At 47.6% G+C, this 17,050-nt stretch overlaps 1 protein-coding gene and 1 long non-coding RNA gene across 3 annotated transcripts in view; both read left to right on the forward strand.

Annotated features, from left to right (window-relative positions):
- CNTFR (ciliary neurotrophic factor receptor) overlaps nucleotides 1-1,687 on the forward strand; it is a 434,396-nt gene extending 432,709 nt beyond the window's left edge. For both annotated transcript variants that reach the window (XM_081213125.1, XM_081213126.1), the window contains one exon: nucleotides 386-1,687. In XM_081213125.1, coding sequence (XP_081069251.1) covers nucleotide 386 — 1 coding nt within the window. In that variant the 3' untranslated portion in view covers nucleotides 387-1,687. The remainder of the gene's footprint in view (nucleotides 1-385) is intronic.
- Nucleotides 1-16,046, forward strand: part of LOC308597426 — a 396,194-nt gene extending 380,148 nt beyond the window's left edge. Inside the window, exon 3 of the long non-coding RNA XR_014012971.1 lies at nucleotides 15,695-16,046. This is a non-coding gene — a long non-coding RNA (uncharacterized lncRNA). The remainder of the gene's footprint in view (nucleotides 1-15,694) is intronic.
- Nucleotides 16,047-17,050: the final 1,004 nt, after the last annotated feature.

Genomic DNA, 17,050 nt, shown 5'->3' on the forward strand with positions numbered 1-17,050 from the left:
TAGGTGCGTCTTATGGGGCGAAAAATACGGTAATTTTATGGCTTCCCATAGCCTGCACCTTGAAGCATGCCCAAATCTCAGTCCTGCCTCTCATCGGTTTTTCCATATTTCCACATCTCGATTTTAACTCTCCAAGGCTCTCCATAGGATCTTGTGGTAGCCAATTTCCTCCTCTTTGCATTTGTCCAGTCCCTTTCTAAAACCATCCAGGTCTCTCGCCATCACTGCCCCCAGTGGCAGTGAGTTCCAGGGTTTAACAAGAGGCGGTGACGACCACCACCAATTTGAATGGCTGCCTCAGAGGTTGGCCAATGTGGGAACAGGGCGCTGGACTAGGGGGGCCACTTCTTATGTTCACTTTTCCTTTCCCTCCCCCTTCCTCTAGACTCGGCCTCGGAGCCCCGCTGAGGAGGTCCCCGACTCACCGGAACGTCTGTCTTTGCTTCTGTTTTGCACATGGTCTGAAGGACGTGTTCCGTTTCTCTTCATCGCTGCACTTCTCAGAAGGCCGAGCCCCCCCCCAAAGAAGATCCAAGGGGGCCCAGTCTCTTCGCCCGCCCGCCCACCTGCCTGCCACCCAACCAACTACAAACTTACCCAGAACTTTGCAAAGCCGCCTGACTAAACCTTCAAAAAGACAGAGGAGCTCTCCTCGCACGCGAAAGTGACAGGCGGGAATGTGGGGTGGGATTGGGGGCGGGGGGAGGAGAAAGGCAGGCCTGAAGTGGGGGGGGGAGGGAGCAGCAGCCTGGAGCACCAGCCACCCCCCTGGCCCCGGGTTCAGATCATACAGCTAAACCACCACGCCAAAGACCCTCTGCTGGGCATGCTTCGAACCCGCAGCCCGGTTCCTGGACACAGGAGCGCGACAGACGGACGGACGGACAGGGCGGCTCCGGGAGGGGAGGCCACGAACCTGACGCCCGGGGGGGGGGGCTGCCCCACAAGACCGGCGTTCCTCTTCCTCCCCTTCCTCCTCTTGGCAGCTGTGAGAGAACGAACCTTTGAGCCCTCGGCCGGGCAGAGAGAGTCAAATGTTCCCGCGAAGGCATTGCGGCTCTGCCCCACACATCATGGTGGGGGGCGGGATAAAGCAAGCGCCCCACCGGGAGCCACAAGACAGGTGCGTCAAGGCGGCTGGCGGGTCTTTGTTTTTTAAAAGAAGCCGTTCGTAACTGTCCCACCAAAGGAGACGTCGGGAGGGGGTCCCATCTTGGAAAACACACGCTCACCCCTTCCCTCCCGCCCCATTTGTAGCTGTGTGTCCCCCTTCCGTTTATACAGAGAAACTCCTTCGGTTTGTGTATTGGTCTTATTACTGGGGAGTGGGATGTATACCCGATGGAACTGTAGCTAAACTAAGATGTCCTCTTGGCCCCACGCCTCACCCAAAACTGCCCTGTTCCCTCTCTTCGCCCCTTCCCCAAGCCCTGTTTTGTAAGAATCCGGCTTCCCCAAATTCCCTCCCTCTCCCTCCCTCCCTCCCCTTGTTTCAAAGTGCAGTATTGAACACCCTACGCCCTATTATTCCAAAACGATAATATGCTGTATTTGAACTTTTTATAGATGTGTATATATATAAAAAAAACTTTTAGAATCACACACACTTCACTGAAGGAAAAACAAAAAAAACACCCGCACTCACACAAGAGAGAGATTGTTCATTAAATGTGACCATTTCATTATGGCTTTTTTGTGAATGTGGTAAATGGTTTGGTTTGGAGCCTTGGAGCCAGGAGCCTTGAAATGAGGAAGAAGAAGGATCTGCCGTCTCATAAATGAAGGTGCCAAGGCAATAAGGGGGGCACATGGGGGGGACAGGACACACACATAAGGGGCACCTTGAGGTGTCTTTGCAAACTTCGTCCCACCACTAGGAAGAACTTTCTGGCAGTAAGAGCCCATTGACGGTGGAGCAGACTCCCGAAGAAGGGGGTGGTCTTTCCTTCTTTGGAGGTTTTTAAGCAGAGGTTGGTTGGCCGCCTTCCAGGTATTGGGATTCCAGGCATTGGAGGGGGCTGGACTGGATGACCCTCAGGCTCCCTTCCAACTCTGCAGCTCTAAGATTCAATCATCTTCATCATCTTCATCATCATCAAACCTTTATTGGCATCACTTACAAACATTCAGAATAAATAGGCAGTGAGTCGTCACCATATTATTATTATTATTATTATTATTATTATTATTATTATTATTAATTTCTACACTGCCCATCTGGCTGGGTTTCCCCAGCCACTCTGGGCAGCTTCCAATAGAATATTAAAAACTCAATAAAACATCAAACAGTGAAAGCTTTCCTAAACAGGGCTGCCCTGAGATGTCTACTAAAAGTCAGATAGTTATTTTTCTCTTTGACATCTGGTGGGAGGGCGTTCCACAGGGAGGGCACCACCACCGAGAAGGCCCTCTGCCTGGTTCCCTGTAACCTCGCTTCTCGCAGCAAGGGAACCACCAGAAGGCCCTCGGTGCTGGACCTCAGTGTCCGGGCTGAACGATGAGGGTGGAGAGGCTCCTTCGGGTATACTGGACCATTTGGGGCTTTACAGGTCAGCACCAACACTTTGAATTGTGCTCAGAAACGTACTCTGCTAATTTCAATTTCTGAAAAAGAAATAATGGCCAATTCCACATTTGTGCCCCCTCCCCTGCACATATTACCTCCAAAGTCCTCTTGATTCTGATGGTGTTAATGTTCAAATAACCTTGCTTCAGGCGTTACATCCTTATTTTAATTTTTGGTTGATGAATCAGTTCTAATTTGGATGTGAAAGGTGCTTTTTCTTCAAATCTCTGCCAGAGCCCAGCAATAGAATGGGTCCTATTCTGTGGGGACACCTCCCCCCCCCCATCCCTGGGATAGCTCAGTCAGTAAGGCAAGAGGCTCTTAATTTCTGGGTTGTGTGTTTGAGCCCCATGTTGGGCGAAAGACTCCTGCCTCATCGGAGGTTGGACTAGATGACCCTCGGGGTCCCTTCCATGATTCTATTATCTCCCCCACCCCCAGCACTTCCTATCCGGTGGAATCCCAACACTTCTACACCTCTCCAGATCTGGGGTCATGCAGACTCGCTCTGAGCCCTGCTCACCTGTCCTTGGAATGAGGGATGCTCTGAATGCAAAAGATCCCAGGTAGGAGGCCTGGTTTATTCAGGTGAGAAGGATCTCAGGTACCAAGGCAGGTAAGGAGGAACAAACCCCTGTGTTGCAATACAGAATAATCTGCTCAATTACAGCTGCAACACATGGCTAATAAATGTAGTAAATGTATTAGTATTATTAGTGGTTAGAATGTCATCCAAAATTTACAAATCATCAACTTCAAAATAATATACAGTCATACCTCGGGATAAATGCGCTTCAGGTTGAGCGCATTCGGGTTGCGCTCCGCAGCGACCCGGAAGTAACAGAGTGCGTTACTTCTGGGTTTTGCCACTCGTGCATGCGCAGACGGTCAAAATGATGTCATGCGTGGAAGTGGCAAAATGCGACCCACGCATGTGCAGATGTGCTGTTGCGTCTTACATTATGTTCAGGATGCGAACAGGGCTCTGGAATGGATCCTGTTTGCATCCCGAGGTAATGACTACTTCTTGGTTATGGACCAATATACAGTGGTACCTCTGGTTACGTACTTAATTCGTTCCAGAGGTCCATTCTTAACCTGAAACTGTTCTTAACCTGAAGCACCGCTTTAGCTAATGGGGCCTCCTGCTGCTGCCGTGCCGCCAGAGCACAATTTCTGTTCTCATCCTGAAGCAAAGTTCTTAACCTGAGGTACTATTTCTGGGTTAGCGGAGTCTGTAATCTGAAGCGTCTGTAACCTGAAGTGTATGTAACTCGAGGTACCACTGTATATTGGTCCATAACCAAGAAGTAGTCAGCGTGATGAATTGCTGGGAGGGAACAGCACGTCGCAGGCGGGATGCCTTTCAATGGATGATGTCCAAAAGTATTCTGGTGGTGGGTGTTCCAACGTGAAGAATTCAATAGCAACCAGCTAACAAGCAGAACAGAAGAGTATATCCGGACTGAATCAACTGTTTCGAAGATGAATCTTTGTCAGCAAATAATTTTTGATAGAATATCCATACAGGTAAATGTAATACTTGTGGATCAGAGCTCACTTAGTGTGTGATCTTTTCCCTCCTGCATTTTTGAGGAAAATTTGTTGTTCCTTGCATCCCCATCCCACCTTCTTCTCCAAAGAGCTCAAGGTAGTGTAAATTGTTCTCCTTCCTCCATTAATCCTCATCATAACCCTGTGAGGCAGGTTAGGCTGAAAGGCAGGGACTGCTGCCCCCTCCCAAGGTCACACGCCCAGTGAGCTTCGATACTGAGCGAGGATTTGAACCCCCATTTCTCAGGTTCCAGCTCAGTGCGCTAACCGTTACACCACACTCCCTTGACAAATCAATGTGCAGGCATCCACCTGTCGTGAGGATTGTGTCAATGCAGATGTGCATTGTTTGGGGTCACTCCAACGTGGTGTTGGAACTCCAGCAGCCATCAAAATCTGCAACTGGACCACGGAAGGAGGTTGTGATCCTGTCCCATTGCAGGATTTCTGCAGCAATGCATGCAGTGCTTGAGAGTGAGCCCTGGACCCTTTGCTTGAACTGGAAAAGAAGGTTGTGCAATTCATCCAGGCAAGAGTGCCGAATGAGTGGGGCTTTCGAAAGACTGCTGCTTGGTTTTATTCACCTTACTTGGAGAGCATTTTTTGCAGAGGAGAGGCTAACGTGGAGCAATTTTCCACCATCCCAGGTTGGGTTTCTTACAACTCCAGATAAATTTAGATCTTAGGTAACGGTGGTGTCAGAAGACCCTGGGTGGGAGCTATTCAGCATAAAAACATGGAGCTGGAAGGTTGGAAGGGTCCCTCAAGTCATCTAGTCCATCACTTTACAATGCAACTAAGCTTAGGGCCCTCGTATCTATGGGACTGCCTCTCCTGGTCTGCCCCACAGAGGACCTTAAGGTCCATGAATAACCATAGTTTAGAGGTCCCGGGCCCTAAGGAAGTCAGACTATCCTCCAACAGGGCCAGGGCCTTCTCAGTGATGGCTCCGACCTGGTAGAATGCTCTGTCCCATCATACCAGGGCCCTGCAGGATTTAACCTCCTTCCACAGGGCCTGTAATACAGAGCTATTCCGCCTGGCTTTCAATTTGATCTTAGCCTGATCTTTTATTCCCCTTCCTTCCCTCCCTCTCCCCTATTTATGAAGATTACCTGCTCTGGGATCCCACAGCTAATTCTCCCCTGGTCTCCTCGCTGGCCCAAATAGGACTAATTTAGCCAGCTAGCCCTGGTGATCATCTAATGTTTCCCCCCCCCCCCTAAATGATTTTTGAATTCTGAATTTATTGTTATTCACATTTTATACAGTATTTTATGCTGTTTTTTGTTGCATCAATTAAGTGTTTTACATTTGTTGTTCGCCGCCCTGAGCCCGGTTTTCAGAACTGGGAAGGGCAGGGTATAAAATTAAAAATAAAAACTAAAACATCCATGACAGAGGGCCATCCAGCCTCTGCTTGGAAACCTCCAAGGAAGGAGAGTCCACCACCTTCCATGGGAGACCGTTCCACTGTTGAACAGTTATTACTCTCAGAAAGTTCTTCCTGGTGTATAGTTTGAATCTCCTTTGTTATAACTTGAATCCATTGGTTCAAGTCTTAACTTCCGGAGGAGAAGAAAACAAGCTTGCTCCCTCTGCCATGGGGCAGCCCTTGAGATATTTGAAGATGGAACTCATATCTGCTCTCAGTCTCTTTTCCAGGCTAAACATATCCAATTCCCTCAAACATTCCTCATCAGGCTTGGCTTCCAGACCCTTCCCTTGATCATCTTCCAGCTTGTCAACATCCTTCTTAAATTGTGGTGCCCAGAATTGGACACAGTATTCCAGGTGTGGTCTGACCAAGGCAGAAGAGAGTGGTACTATTACTTCCCTTGAAGTATACTTCTGTTAATGCAGCCCAGAATAGTATTAGCTTTTAAAGCTATTGCATCACACGGTTGACTCATGTTGAGCTTGTGGTCCACCAAGACCCCTAGATCCTTTTCGCATGTACTGCTAATAAGCCAGGTTTTCCCCATCCTATATTTGTGCATCTAGTTCTTCCTGCCTAAGTGACATTTGTCCCTCTTGAAATCCACGTTGTTTGTTTGGGCCCATTTCTCCAATCTGTTAAGGTCATTTTGTGTGGTTTTTTTTAAAAAAAATATTTATTAAAGTTTTACAAACAATGCAGAGTTTCAAAGTTTAAACATAAGAAATAAAAAACAAAAATTACCCTAATAAAAGAAAAAAGAGCTACAAATATACAAAAACAAAACACGTGAAAAATGCAGAATAGAAAACAGTTAAAAAGAAGAAAAAAAGAAGAAGGAAAAAAGTCCATATTTTCATATCTTATACTTCATTTACTAGTTTCCTGACCTCCTCACACCTCCCTTTTTGTATTCCAGTTCAGATATTTAATTCAGCAAGTTCTTACCCTCTGTCATTTGTCCTTGCTCAACATCTTATCCTATTATAAATATATATTTTCCACCATTATCAATCCATATTTACATACTCTTGTTAATCTTTTTACCAATACCGCATTGTTTTCAATCCAACATCTCTTTAACATTCATTAATTTTACAGTATTTCTGCAAGTAATTTTTAAATTTTTTCCAATCTTCTTCCACCAACTCTTCTCCCTGATCTCGGATTCTGCCAGTCATTTCTGCCAATTCCATGTAGTCCATCACCTTCATCTGTTAAGGTCATTTTGAAACCTGATTCTGTCCTCTGCCGCTTTAGCTTTTCTTCCCAGTTTGGTGTCCCATCGAGTTTGATGAGCATCCCCTCAATTCCTTCATCCAAGTCATTTATAAAGACGTTGAACAACGGGCCCAAGACATCCTGCACCATCCCATTGTGCATGGGCTTTCAACAGATATGCCAGTGCTTTTATTTACTGGCTCATGTTAGAAAGGCAACATAGCCCTTGAGAGGTGCTATTGTTAGCTACTGGTTGTGAACGGGATCCGTTCTGGAGGCCCGTTCGCAACATGAAAAGAGCGCAACCCGCAGTGGCATGTCTGTGCATGCGTGGGTTGCAATTCACTGCTTCTGCGCATGCGTGTGATGTCATTTTGCGCTTCTGCGCATGCGCGAGCGGCAAAACCCAGAAGTAACCCTTTCTGGTACAGCGATACCTCGGGTTACATACGCTTCAGGTTACATACACTTCAGGTTACAGACTCCGCTAACCCAGAAATAGTGCTTCAGGTTAAGAACTTTGCTTCAGGATGAGAACAGAAATCGTGCTCCGGCAGCGCGGAAGCAGCAGGAGGCCCCATTAGCTAAAGTGGTGCTTCAGGTTAAGAACAGTTTCAGGTTAAGAACGGACCTCTGGAACAAATTAAGTACTTAACCCGGAGGTACCACTGTACTTCCGGGTCACCATGGGACGTAACCTGAAAGAACGTAACATGAAGTGGACATAACATGAGGTATGACTGTACTAGCCTTGCATTTCGGATGGGTCCTGGGTTTTCAAAATTGGCTCTGAAAACCCACTAATGAACAACTGCCAGGCAGTGAGACTTTGCTACCGATGTCTCTCAAGAGCTCAGACTCTGACTTGGTCCTTGCAGCTGAAACTTGCATGCACTCATGTGACTCCTCCCCACATGACCTGTCTGTGATGAGAGTTTGAGCCAAAAGGGATAGGTGCCGTAGTCTGAGATCCGCATCTGGTCCCGTTCTTGAACATCTCCCACCCCACAGCCATATTTCTCCTCCCCTCCCTGTTCCTCCCCTGCTTGCAGCAGTGCGCGCGCATCAAGGAGCTCAGAGCATGGACGTTCAATATGCCAAGGGGCAAACTTCCCATCAACCCCACTGTGGGCTCTCACATCCCTCCAATGAGTCCTAAAAACTTTTAGCAGTGCAATAAAAGCTGTACCGGGGCCCCTAATTAATTCCTAATCCTTGTTTCCTGGACCTCGTTCCAGGAGGGGTGGGACTTGTTAATGGGGATCTGGGTGGGGAAAGAGTCATTTTCCCCTGCTCAGCTGAAGGAAGAGGATCACTGAAGCCAGCGCTGGCCAGACCCCCACCCCCAAAGGACCCCCTACGTGGCTCTCAGGGCCAGTGCAAAAGGTTGCGTCACTAAACGGTGGCTTGTCACCCAGCTCTGGAAACACTCATTTACCTGTCCCCATTATAAATCACTTCCTGATAAACCGGAAGAGAGATTAGGATATTGGTCACTCTTCCTCCATGATGGCTTTGCAAAAGAGCCCCAAATTACCAAACCTCAAGAGGAAAAGGCAAGGAAATTTGGTATGGTTCGCCTAGGCTCATAGCTGTCCATGGAGGCGCGGGTCCATTCTGTGTCCAGGGCAGCTGTCTACCAGCTCCATCTAGTACGCAGGATGAGACCCTACCTGCCCGGAGACTGTCTCACCAGAGTGGTGCATGCTCTGGTTATCTCCCGCTTGGACTACTGCCATGCGCTCTACGTGGGGCTACCTTTGAAGGTGACCTGGAAACTACAGCTAATAGAGAATGCGGCAGCTAGACTGGTGACTAGGAGCGGCCGCCGAGACCATATAACACCAGTCTTGAAAGACCTACATTGGCCCCCAGTACATTTCCGAGCACAATTCAAAGTGTTGGTGCTGGCCTTTAATGCTCCAAACGGCCTCAGTCCAGTATACCTGAAGGAGCGCCTCCACCCCCATCATTCTACCCGGACACTGAGGTCCAGCTCCGAGGGCCTTCTGGTGGTTCCCTCACAGTGAGAAGTGAGGTTACAGGAAACCAGGCAGAGGGCCTTCTCGGTAGTGGCACTCACCCTGTGGAACACCCTAGCATCAGATGTCAAGGAAATAAACAGCTATCTGACTTTTAGAAGACATCTGAATGCAGCCCACTTAGCCCATTTGGTTGCATGCAGCACTCCACTCTTTCTAGCCTTCTTGCAATGAGTTTAAAATCCTTTACTTACAGAATGCTCCAAGGTCAGATTCATGCATTTATCCAGGCAGCAGCAAGGAGAACACAGGCAGAATACTCTGGGGTAGAAAATACAGAATATGTGCTCTAAGCTGGGAGCAAAACTTAGACACGTCTTCCTTGGTCAGTTACATGGAGAGCGAGCAGGAAGACAAGGCTTCACCTCCACCCTCATTTGGAGAGGAGGGGGCGTGGCCTAACTGAGTCTAGGAAACACATCTCTATTGTCTTAACCTTAGTTAACCCACAAAGAGATGTTCACGGGGAATAGATAACCTTGGAAGGCAGTGGACTCTGCTTTGGTGGAGGCCCATCTGTCAGTGATTCTTTAGCTGTGATCGGGGTCAGACTAGATGACCCCAAGGTACTAAAGCACCCATGACAGGCGGCCAGCGAACCTCTGCTTAAAAGCTTCCAACGGAGTCCCCCTTCTGAGGCAGTCCGTTCCACTCGGAAGGTGGAGGGTTCTCCTTCCCAGCCATGTCTTGCCCTCCCTCTCCACTTACTCACCAGGAGACCTCTCTTTCTTTCAGATCCCCCCCCCCAACCACAGGAGAGGAAGGACCTCCAAGGAAGGCGAGCAAATTAGCCGGCTTCTCCTCGCAAGCTGCCTTTTAAATGCCCCATTACCAGGCTGCACCGCTTCATCATTTATTAATGTTTCATTAGTGTTGAAAACATCTGGTAATTAATTATGCGCTAATTATAGATTCACGGCCCTGGGCCCTGAAAGGCCGGGTGATTTATAACAGCTGACGGCTCTCCATCCAGCCCCCTCCTCACGGGAAGCGCTGGTGAGTCATGTCTGCTCCCAATGAGGGCTTGAGCCTTCGCTTTGTCAGAGGCACGCAGAGCCGGTTTGCAGGGGCAGTGGAGACTAAGAACCAAAGGAGAATCTGGTGGATCAGGCCCAATGGCCCATCAAGTCCATAGAGTCCTCTTGCTGTCCTGAAGACGTTCTGCTGGCCAGAGCCCCCAGCAGGAGCAGCTAGGGGGTGAACCCACCCTGAGACCCAGGCTCCAAATATTTTCCTTAACTGCCCAAGTGGTTCTGGGTAGGAAGTGAAAGCAAGAGTCTTCTCTTTATTTTTATTTTTATTTTTATTTTTATTTTTATTTTTTTTATTTATTATTATTATTATTATTATTATTATTATTATTATTATTATTATTATTATTATTATTATTTATACCCAGCCAGAGCCGGGCTCAGGGTGGCTAACACCAGTAAAATTACAGTAAAAGCATAATGGGGGGTGGGGAACCAATTTAAAATACAGGTTAAAATGCAATTTAAAATGCAGCCTCATTTTAAAATAGCTGATAAATCAAGACCATAAGGGGAGGGAAACATAAGGGTCAGACTGAGTCCAAACCGAAGGCCAGGCGGAACAGCTCTATCTTGTAGGCCCTGCGGAAAGATGTCAAGTCCCGCAGGGCCCAGGTCTCTTGTGACAGAGCGTTCCACCAAGTCGGGGCCAGAACTGAAAAGGCCCTGGTCCTAGTGGAGACCAATCTAACCTCCTTGCAACCTGTGACCTCCAAAGTATTGTCATTTGTGGTCCTTAAGGTCCTCCGCGGGGCATACCAGGAGAGGCAGTCCTGTAGGTACATGGGTTCTAGGTCTTGCATTTTGTTTTCTAGAATATGGTCCTTGGAGGTAGACTGCCTCTGAACCTGGAGGCTCTCTAGATCCTTTGTGGCTACTGGCCCTCATATAGACTGGCTTCCATTTTCACAGAAAACTGAGGGATGAAAGATGCAACCTTCACACTCTCCCAGTGTCCTTTCTGGGAAGATACGCCTCTCCATTTCCCATCCAGAGAGGTGTCTAGTTAGGCCACGGCGGCTCATAGGATACTAGACTCCTGCATTTCAGGGGATTGGACTAGATGACCCCATGGGTACCTTCCAACTTCCTGATTCTCTGGAGGGGCATCCCTTGGCCTGACACCCACAGGTCTCATCCTATGCAGGGCCGTCTTTAGCATATGCGCCGCTGGGCTGCAAAGATCCGCCCGGTGCCCCCACATTTAGTTTAGCCCTCAAATTAACTTTTATGATGAGTTAATTTCACATGCACGACGCTGTTGAGAATGACAAGTGCCGCCGTGAAGTCTGACAAGTGCTGGTGTGGTGCATCTATGGTAAATGAGTGCACAAAGTCAAAAGTCCTTTAGTGAATCAGTAGGTATACATTTCAGTAATACATAGGTACAGTGGTACCTCTGGTTGCAAATGGGATCCGTTCTGGAGGCCCATTCACAACATTCAAAAAAGAACGCATCCCACAGTGGTGCGTCTGTACACACGCGGGTTGCGATTTGCCGCTTCAGCGCATGCACGTGTTGTCATTTTGTGCGTCTGTGCATGCGCAAGTGGTGAAACCCAGAAGTAACCCTTTCTGGTAATTCCGGGTCGCCGTGGGACGTAACCTGAAAGAATGTAACATGAAGCGGACGTAACATGAGGTATGACTGTATATATGAATTTTGTTTTTCTAGCTTGATCAAAATTATTTATTATTTCATAACAGGTAGATAGTTAAGGGGACGCGGGTGGCGCTGTGGGTCCACAGGGCCTAGGACTTGCCGATCAGAAGGTTGGCGGTTCAAATCCCCGTGACGGGGTGAGCTCCCATTGCTCTGTCCCAGCTCCTGCCAACCTAGCAGTTCAAAAGCACGTCAAAGTGCAAGTAGATAAATAGGTACCACTCCGGCAGGAAGGTAAACGGCGTTTCCGTGCACTGCTCTGGTTGGCCAGAAGCGGCTTAGTCATGCTGGCCACATGACCCGGAAGCTGTACGCCGGCTCCTTCGGCCAGTAAAGCGAGATGAGCGCCGCAACCCCAGAGTCGACCACGACTGGACCTAATGGTCAGGGGTCTCTTGACCTTTACCTAGATAGTTAAGAGCTTAGGCGGCTTCAGCGGTGGGCGCCTGGTGCCCCTCCAGAATTCAGCACCTGGGTGCCCCGCACCCCTTGCAACCCCTGGTAAAGATGGCCCTGATCCTATGGCACAAGAAGAGGCTGCTGGATCAGACCAAAGGCCCGCCAAGTCAAGCATCCTGTTCCCTCAGAGGCCGGTCAGAAGCTTGTGGGAAATCTGCAAGCAGCATTCAAGCTCAAGAGCAACTTTCTTCTCCTGTGGTTTCTGGCATTCAGAAGTGTTTCTGCCTCAATAGCTCGCCATCCATGTTGGTGGCCATTGCTGCCTCAAGTGGCAAGGAGTTCCACAGTTCAACTCTGCTGCTGCCTGAAGGATTTTCTTCTGTCTTCCAAGCAGAAGGACTGATTATTACAGGCCTGGACTGATAATCCGGCCGCTGTTTCGCATGGAGGTGGGGAAGTGAATTATTCAGTCAAGGGTTCCTTTGATCTTTGCACAGAGAGAACCATCTCCCCTGACGCTGCCTGTCAAAGCTGCCTCTGGCCGGATGGATAATCGACTCCCGCTCTCTTTTCCAGACTGCACCCCAAAGGGATCCTTCGCAGGCACCATCTGAGCAGGCCTGGGAGAGGGACAGGTGGGGGGAGGACATTGCTCACCCCCAAAACCCCACTCCAGGTTTCCCTGCTGCTGCTCATAGCAAGGGAGGGGCGTCATGGAATGAACTGGTCACCAGTTTATCATTTTATAATCACATTTAGATTCCACCTCGTCTTCCAAGGAGTTGAAGGTGCAACAGTTGAGCAGCAGCATCATGTGAGTCTATAAAGTTGCAAAAATAATATTACTCCAGGCCCAGTTTCCTTGGGATGGAGGTCATCAGAGACTGCAGGGCCTTCAGGATGCAGAATTTTATTTGCACATCTATACAATCTGAGCATAGGATTTTTATTTTATTTTCAAATGGGTTTATTTGATTTTCCATATTAACATTTACATTCACACCACAAGATACTACATAAGAACAAGATTCCCAAAAATCTCCTGGACTTCGCTTTGTGAATCCTTTCCTTCTGCATCTTTGATAATGATCCAGATTGTTATACAGTGGTGCCTCGCAAGACGAAATTAATTCGTTCCGCGAGTTTTGCCGTCTAGCGAATTTTTCGTCTTTCGAAGCACGGTTTAAACGGCTTAACAAAGTCGCAAGACGTTTTCGTCTTGCGAAGCAAGCCCATAGGGAAATTCGTCTTGCGAGGCAAATCGCGGACGAAAAAACCTTTCGTCTAGCGAGTTTTTTGTCTTGCGAGGCATTCGTCTTGCAAGGTACCACTGTATCTCCACAATGTCCGTAGTTCTTCGTTACAAGTGTGATTGTAATGCCACTAATGGTTTTAACTCTTTGCAATGGTTTTTAAGATCAATGGGGAGGTGAAGCTCAGCTCTTGTTCCTCTAGGGAGGGGCGAATGAAGGCGTTGTGACACCTGGGGCAACAAACCGCAATGTGTGGAGCATGTGCGGCCTCAGTACGTATGCCGCATGCGCCGCACATAGTGATGCTGCACATGTGCCGTACATAGCGGTTTGCTGGTCCCGGCGCCCCAGCACCATACGGACAGTGCCAGGATCCTCCGTTCGCAGCTGTAGTGGTGACAGAGGGATCCCACCGCCGTCCGTATGGCGCTTGAGTGTCGTCGCTGGCAAACCGCTATGTACAGTGCATGCGTGCGACGCCGCACATGCGCTGTACATAGCGGTTTGCTGCCAGCACCAGGATCCTCTGCTCGCTGGCTGCGGGATCCTCCACCTGCGGCTGCAGTGGCACAATGGCTGCTTGCGCCTCCGCCAGCCCCCGCAGGGTGCCTTCTTGCCACACACCCCAGACATGGCACCCAGGGCGCAATGCCCTCCCCACCCCACTGCCTCTTGACCAGGGTTTCCCAAAAGTGAGTCTCCTGCTGCAGTTAGACTACAACTCCCATCATCCCTAGCTAGCAGGAGCATTGGTCAGATATGATGGGGATTGTAGTCCAAAAGCAGATGGAGACCCAAGGAACCCTGGTCTAGACCAAACAGATGCAGTCGCATGAGGCTACTGGTCCTTTCGTGGAGAAAATTTGCTTGCACTTTGTCGAGGTTGCCACACGAGGTCACATGTGAGCATATTCCAGCCTTCCTTAGGTTTTCCCGTGGGGCAGCGGGGTTTTATATTTTATTTTATTTTATTTTTTATTGCATCTTTGAAAATTACAGAGAGAAAATAAATTAAAAGTTACACGCAAATACACAAAAAGAAAAGAAGAAGAGAGAAAAAGAATAAAGCAAAGAATACAAAAAAGATACACACAATTGTTCAAAGGATACAAACCGTCATTTGAATATTCTATACAAAAGGCTCCCAGAAAGGAATTACATTAATATTTCTTCTTCTCCTTCTTTCCTTACAATCACTTTCTTTCTGTTCCACTAAACTTGCTTGAATCCTTGATATGTTAATTGACTTCCCTCTATCTCTTTGCGGCTTCAGCACTTCTCATTAGTTACTAATAATCTGTATTCCTTTATTCAAATCAGTCCCCCCCCATTATGTCTCTGAAATTAATCTGAGCACAACCAAGTATTATTTTTGGAACCATATTAATCCGATACTTTGCTTTCTGCTCCCCACGTCCCTGGGGGTATAGAGGAATCTCCAGGGCACCTTTGAAGATCCTCTTTGCTTGTGAGCAGAGAGAGATCGGGGGATCTCCAACTCCAATGTCTGCAGCCTTATGCCAGGGCAAATGAGAACTGGAGAGCTGGAAGGGACCACAGAGCTCATCTAGTCCACCCCCTGCAATGCAGGAATCTTTTGCCCAATGTGGGATTCGAACCCACGACCCTGAGATGTTCTACCAAGTGTGGGGTAAGGTTATTATATGGCTCCCCAGATCAACACAGACTGTGGGAACTTCACACTGGACTTCCAGCATCTGGCATTGTGTGCCTCCCCATTCTTCCTCCAGACTCTGGGTCCTTGGTTTCCAAATGAGTTGCAAAAGCTGCTCTCATCAGAAAAGAGATTTGGGGAGCCATGGCATCAGCTGGTGTTGGTCCCCTGTGCTTCATTTATTATTATTATTATTATTATTATTATTATTATTATTATTATTATTATTTTATTTTATTCAGGATTTTCTTGTTTTCCAGAAGTGTAGTGCCTCGTATTTTTTTTTTCATGTAACATTTTTACAAATCCGTTTCATTTGTTGAGGCATTAGGGGGAGAAGAAAAGAAAAAAGAAAAAAGAAAGGGGCGTGGAGAGAGGGAAGATGGATGGGGGTGGGGTCAGGTGGCGGTGTTTCTATTATGTTTAATGTATGTAGAGTTTGGTGTCAGCGTTGCTTGTGTTGTTCACTTGTGTTCCTTTGGTGGTGAGAGAGGTTGGGGTTGGCCTAGGGTGTGATTGTTTGCTTGTGATTGGCTGTGGTGATCTTTGTTTTCGTGTGTGAGTGGGGTGGGTGGGTGTTTTGGATCAGGTTAGCCATATTGATTTGTATGTTGTCGGTGGATTCTTGTCACTGTCCTGTTGGGCTGTGTATGTGATAAAGGGGAGCCATACCGGGGTGAAGGCGTCTTCTTCTGTTTGTCCCCGTGTCAGTTTCAGTTTATTAGTTAATTTTTCTAGTAGTGCTGTTTCCCATACTATTTGGTACCATTGGTCCATGCTTACTCCTGACAGGTCTCTCCAGTGTCACTGTGCTTCATTAAGTCCAGGGTCAACACTACCGTCTACCAGGAGATTTTGGAGCACTTCATGCTTCCTTCCGCAGACGAGCTTTATGGGGATGCTGACTTCATTTTCCAGCAGGACTTTGGCACCTGCCCACACTGCCCAAAGTACGAAAACCTGGTTCAATGCCCATGGGATTACTGTGCTTGATTGGCCAGCAAACTCGCCTGACCTGAACCCCATAGAGAATCTATGGGGCATTGCCAAGAGAAAGATGAGAGACATGAGACCAAACAATGCAGAAGAGCTGAAGGCTGCTATTGAAGCTTCCTGGTCTTCCATAACACCTCAGCAGTGCCACAAGCTGATAGCATCCATGCCACGCCGCACTGAGGCAGTAATTGATGCAAAAGGGGCCCAAACCAAGGACTGAGTACATGTGCATCCTTCTACTTCTCAGAGGTCCAATATTGCTCTATTTGCAGTCCTTTTTTTGCTGGTTTCATTTACTATTCTAATTTTCTGAGATTGTTAATTTGGGGTTTTCATCAGCCGTACGTCATGATAATCACAATTATAACAAATAAAGGCTTGACATACCTTGCTTTGCATGTCACAAGTCTATCTCATATATTGGTTTCACCTTTTAAGTTGAATTACTGAAATAAATGAACTTTTCCACAATATTCTAATTTTCCAAGTTTCACCTTTCTTTCTTTCTTTCTTTCTTTCTTTCTTTCTTTCTTTCTTTCTTTCTTTCTTTCCCACCTTTCTTCTCCCTGACAGAGACTCAAGAAGGCTTAAATATAAAACAGAAACAGCTAAAAACATAGGGGTACAGAAAACAATCATCAAAAGCAATTAAACATTAATAGAATTGATGATATATAAAAAGGTACAGATAATGAGGACATAGACATAAGCAGAGCCTTCTGGATCAGGCCAGTGCTCCATCTGGTCCAGCATCCTCTTCTCACAGTGGCTCACCGGGTGCAAGCAGGATTCGAACCCAAAATCACTTTGCCCTTCCTGCAGCAACTGGGATTCAGAAGCCTTGCTTCCTCCAGGTGTGGGGGCAGAGTAGGGTCACCAGGGCTAGGGGCCATTGATAACCTTCTCCTCCATGAATCAATTTCTCATTCCCTTTGTTGTTGTTTTCTGTTATGTACTAAGTTGAATAGGATCCAGATAGGATCCAGAATGTCACAGTCTGATTGGGTTCTAGAACAATAGGATCCATAATGTGGCAGTCTGATTGGTCCTAGAAGAATAGGATCCAGAATGCAGCAGTCTGATTGGTCCGCAGGAGCCACCCAATCCAACTCCAGGTGGAAGTGAATCCGCAACCTGATTGGCCTACAGGAGAATCCCAGAATTAGCCAATCATGTGGGGCCCATTGTGTAAATAATGTATATAAAGCAGAC

The sequence above is a fragment of the Podarcis bocagei genome, assembly GCF_964188305.1.
Source record: "Podarcis bocagei genome assembly, chromosome: 11".
NCBI lineage: Eukaryota > Metazoa > Chordata > Lepidosauria > Squamata > Lacertidae > Podarcis > Podarcis bocagei.